Below are 3,601 nucleotides of genomic sequence, written 5' to 3'. Positions count from 1 at the left end.
TGCAGTTTTCCCTCCTTTCTCTCCTTCCAGTCCCTCCCCTCCCTCTTCTTCTGCTTTAATCCCCTAATCCACTCCTACCCTGTTTCTGTTGAGGAAAAGGCAGGTCTCCATTGATATCTGCAAACATGGGATATCAAGTTTCAGTAAGACTAAGCACCACCCTCACCCCCACCACGTGTTTAGGGTGGGCAGAGGAACAGCGTCCCAAAAGCCAGTAAAAGAGTCAGAGAGAGCCCTTGCTCTCACTATTAGACATTACGCATGAGGGTCAAGTACACAACTTAACATGTGCAGTGTGTCTAGGTCAATCCCATCTTTGAGCCCCTGGGATCCCCTGTTAGTTGATTCTGTGGTTGTTCTTTTGGTGCCCTTGAACCCTCTGACTCCTACTGTCCTTTTTCCTCCTCTTCTCTGGGATTCCAGGAGCTCCAGTTGCTCTTTGCCCTTGGGTTTCAGAGACATTCCTAAGAGTAAAATTTGGTTAGGTTCACCATTTTCCTCAAAGACATTCAAACACTTTGTTAGCTCCACTGTTTAACTAAAGTGGATACTTTGCTGGATTTTATAAGTGGATCTGAAGATAACATATGTGATAACATTTCTTATAGTTGCCAAATCTTATGGTGGAAGAATGTGAAATTTGGAAATCATCTTACATTTTTCAATTATTCCAGGTTAACATACTCAGAGCTCTTAAGTTCCACTGTGTTCCTTTCTTTGGGCAAACTTGATTTCATTTTTGTGAGCACCTTCACATTTAGGTTGCCCAAGAAAAAGGAAAGATCATAAAAGGCTGTGTGAGAGCTATCCTAGTGCGGATAGAGGAGCCCCCCCCCCCATGTTGTAGAAGAACCAAAAGTCACAATTCTAAAAGTGACTTTCAAAGTTATATGTCACTAGCAGAGTGTTTCTTTTATAACAGCTATAGAGTAATTAGAAATATGACCTAGAAATGCATATATGAAAGAAAAAGCTCCAAATAAAGAGCGTCCCATTTAAAAATTTAAAAGATAAAAGAAAAAATATCTTTTCACGTAGAAAAAAATGAAACAGAATTCTCCAAACTTTCCATAACCTCTTAAGACAAACTGAGCACATAAAAATTTTAAGAAGTAAATTCTTAATATGCAAGAGTCAAACTCATAAAGACCATTGGGGAAAACAGCTTTGTGTTATTAAAAATAGTTAACTTTAGTATCCAACTCTCAATTAAAGGTTACAGCCAACAGGAAGAATCATACAAGCAGTGAAACAGAAGATGCAGTGCAGGCCTCTAAAGGTACGGAAGCATTTGCGACTCCTGATGTTTCTGGGGCTACTATTGCAGCTGCTATTGTTTCTGCAGCAGTTGTTGCTGAGGCTACTCCCACTGCAGCAGCCACTGTTGCTCCTGCTGTTGCAGCTGCTGCCTCTGCCGCTGAAATGTTAATGCTCTCGCTGCTGTTACTCCTGGTGCTGCACCTGACAGTTCTGTTCCTGTGGCTACCGTGACTGCAGCTGCTGTTCCAGCGGCTGCTGCGGCGGCGGCTGCTCCAGACCCCTGCGCTGCTGTTGTTGATGCTGCCGCAGCTGCCTTTGCCGCTACCACTGATACTGTGGCTTTTGTTACTGCTACTTCTCTTACTGTTGATTCTGCTTCTGTTGAGGCAGTGTTTGCTGCTGCTGTTACTGCAGCAGCTGGTTTTGATGCACCCACTGTTCTCCTGTGGCTTCTGCTGTTGCTGCCATTGCTGCTGCTACTGGTCCTGCTTCAGCAGCTGCCTTCGTTGCTTCTGTTGCTGCTGCTGTAGCTTCTTGTGTTCCTCCTCCTGTTACCACATAAGCTGTAGCCCCTTCTACTGTTGCTGCAGCTACTGCTGCTGCTGCTGTGTTTGCTACTCATGCTGCTGTGTCTCTTCCTGTTGCCGCTGCTTCTGCCGCTGCTGCTGCTAACCGCTGCTTTTGTTATTCCAGGCACTCCTGCTGTAACTATTGCTGCTATTTCTGTTGCAGTAGCAGATCTTCCCAATGCTCCTTCTCCTGCACCTACTACTGCCGTTACAAAAAGGTTTATTGCACAGAGAAACTATGTAGAAGCTAGAAAGCCACAACCTGCTGTTGAGGAGACAGAGAAACATGATGGGTAAGGCTAGGGAGAACTCAACCGAGGTATTGTTCCCTGTTCCTGCCCTGTACATTAATTCTACTTCTTGATAATTTCCATGCCTAACGTGAGGTTTGGCTAGGGATAATCTTGGACAGCCAACAAGCAAACCAGGACAAATAACATCAGGTAATATTGTATACCATCAATACTGATGAATTTTGTTTAAAATATTATAACCTGGGTGTCAAATGTGAGGCAAAAGAAATTTGGAAACCAGTATGTATATCAGTTTTAAGCCATAATATGGTAACAGTGATTCATTTAAAAAATATCACAACTTTGATCTAACAATTTCACTTTGAGGTTGGGCTCTTTCAGAATAGAAAAAATGTTTTTAAGCATAACCACAAACATTCTGATAATCAATATAGTATATCATAGGCAAAATAGAAAAGGTGCACATATATGTGATACATATTAAACATAGTTGAGGAATGTTCAATATACAGGCTTTGTATGTGTGTGTAGATGCATGCACAAGAAACAAGGGAATTTTTTTCTGGATACTTGTCCTAAGTGTGAGATGTCTCCAGCAGTAGGGGCCCATGCATGTTCCCTCCCATCTGGGGTTCAAGTGTAAGTATATATCCTATAGTAATTTCAGAAACCTGAAAATAAGTTAGGACTATCAGCAGGGCAGGAGGATTGGGGAGCAGTAATGAAGGGAATAATGGAATGTAAGACATCAGATCAGGAAAATGAGCAAGAGGGATCCTCTAATTAAAAAGGGGGAAGAGAAATACAGCAGAAGGAAAGGGGCAGTAAAATAATAGTAAGTATTCTAAAAAAGTAATAAGGAATTAACTATCTGTCTGAAAAAATATACTGCACATAAGTGTGTGTGTGTGTGTGTGTGTGCCCTGCTGATGATAGTCTTAATTTATTTTCAGGTTTCTGAAATTATATATATATATATATATATATATATATATATGAGAGAGAGAGAGAGAGAGAGAGTTAAAACAAACTTTTTTCCATCTGAGTTGAAAATTACCTTCCATAAGCCAAAGAATTCCTAACAAAAAACCCAAGATCATGCATGAGATGCCCTCTTTTAAGGTATTGATCAGAATTGTCCAAGGAATCTTACAGACTAATAGTCTTTAAAATATTAAAATGACTATTGCTATTGCATTTGGTTGCTGCACAGAGTTAAGCTTCTATTGCTGAAGGCACCATGCACTTCAAGATGCAGGGTCCAGATGCTCCTGAGCTGGAACTCATTGAGAAGTAGCTCCCATGATACGATGCAATCTTTCAAAAATTATATATTAAAAATAAATGAATATTTCATATATATATACATATACATGCATGCATGGACAATGATAAAAAGGTGCAATAAATTTGTAACAATACAAAAATAGCCATAGGGGAGGGTTTGAAAGGATATTGAAGGATTAAATGATGTACATATATAAATTCAAAAATAAGATCATTAAAAATAAAGTAAGA

At 40.2% G+C, this 3,601-nt stretch overlaps 1 protein-coding gene across 1 annotated transcript in view; it reads left to right on the top strand.

Moving 5' to 3' along the window:
• The window catches only part of LOC101984500 (ankyrin repeat domain-containing protein 26-like), a 36,052-nt gene that overhangs the window by 2,202 nt on the left and 30,249 nt on the right, over positions 1–3,601 (top strand). Inside the window, exons 3-4 of the mRNA XM_026787844.1 lie at positions 1,216–1,279; positions 1,954–2,122. Of these exons, the coding sequence (XP_026643645.1) occupies positions 1,216–1,279; positions 1,954–2,122 (233 nt within the window). The remainder of the gene's footprint in view (positions 1–1,215; positions 1,280–1,953; positions 2,123–3,601) is intronic.

This window comes from Microtus ochrogaster (genome assembly GCF_000317375.1).
Source record: "Microtus ochrogaster isolate Prairie Vole_2 chromosome 14 unlocalized genomic scaffold, MicOch1.0 chr14_random_1, whole genome shotgun sequence".
Classification (NCBI taxonomy): domain Eukaryota; kingdom Metazoa; phylum Chordata; class Mammalia; order Rodentia; family Cricetidae; genus Microtus; species Microtus ochrogaster.
This window is presented reverse-complemented; position numbering and strand designations above follow the sequence as displayed.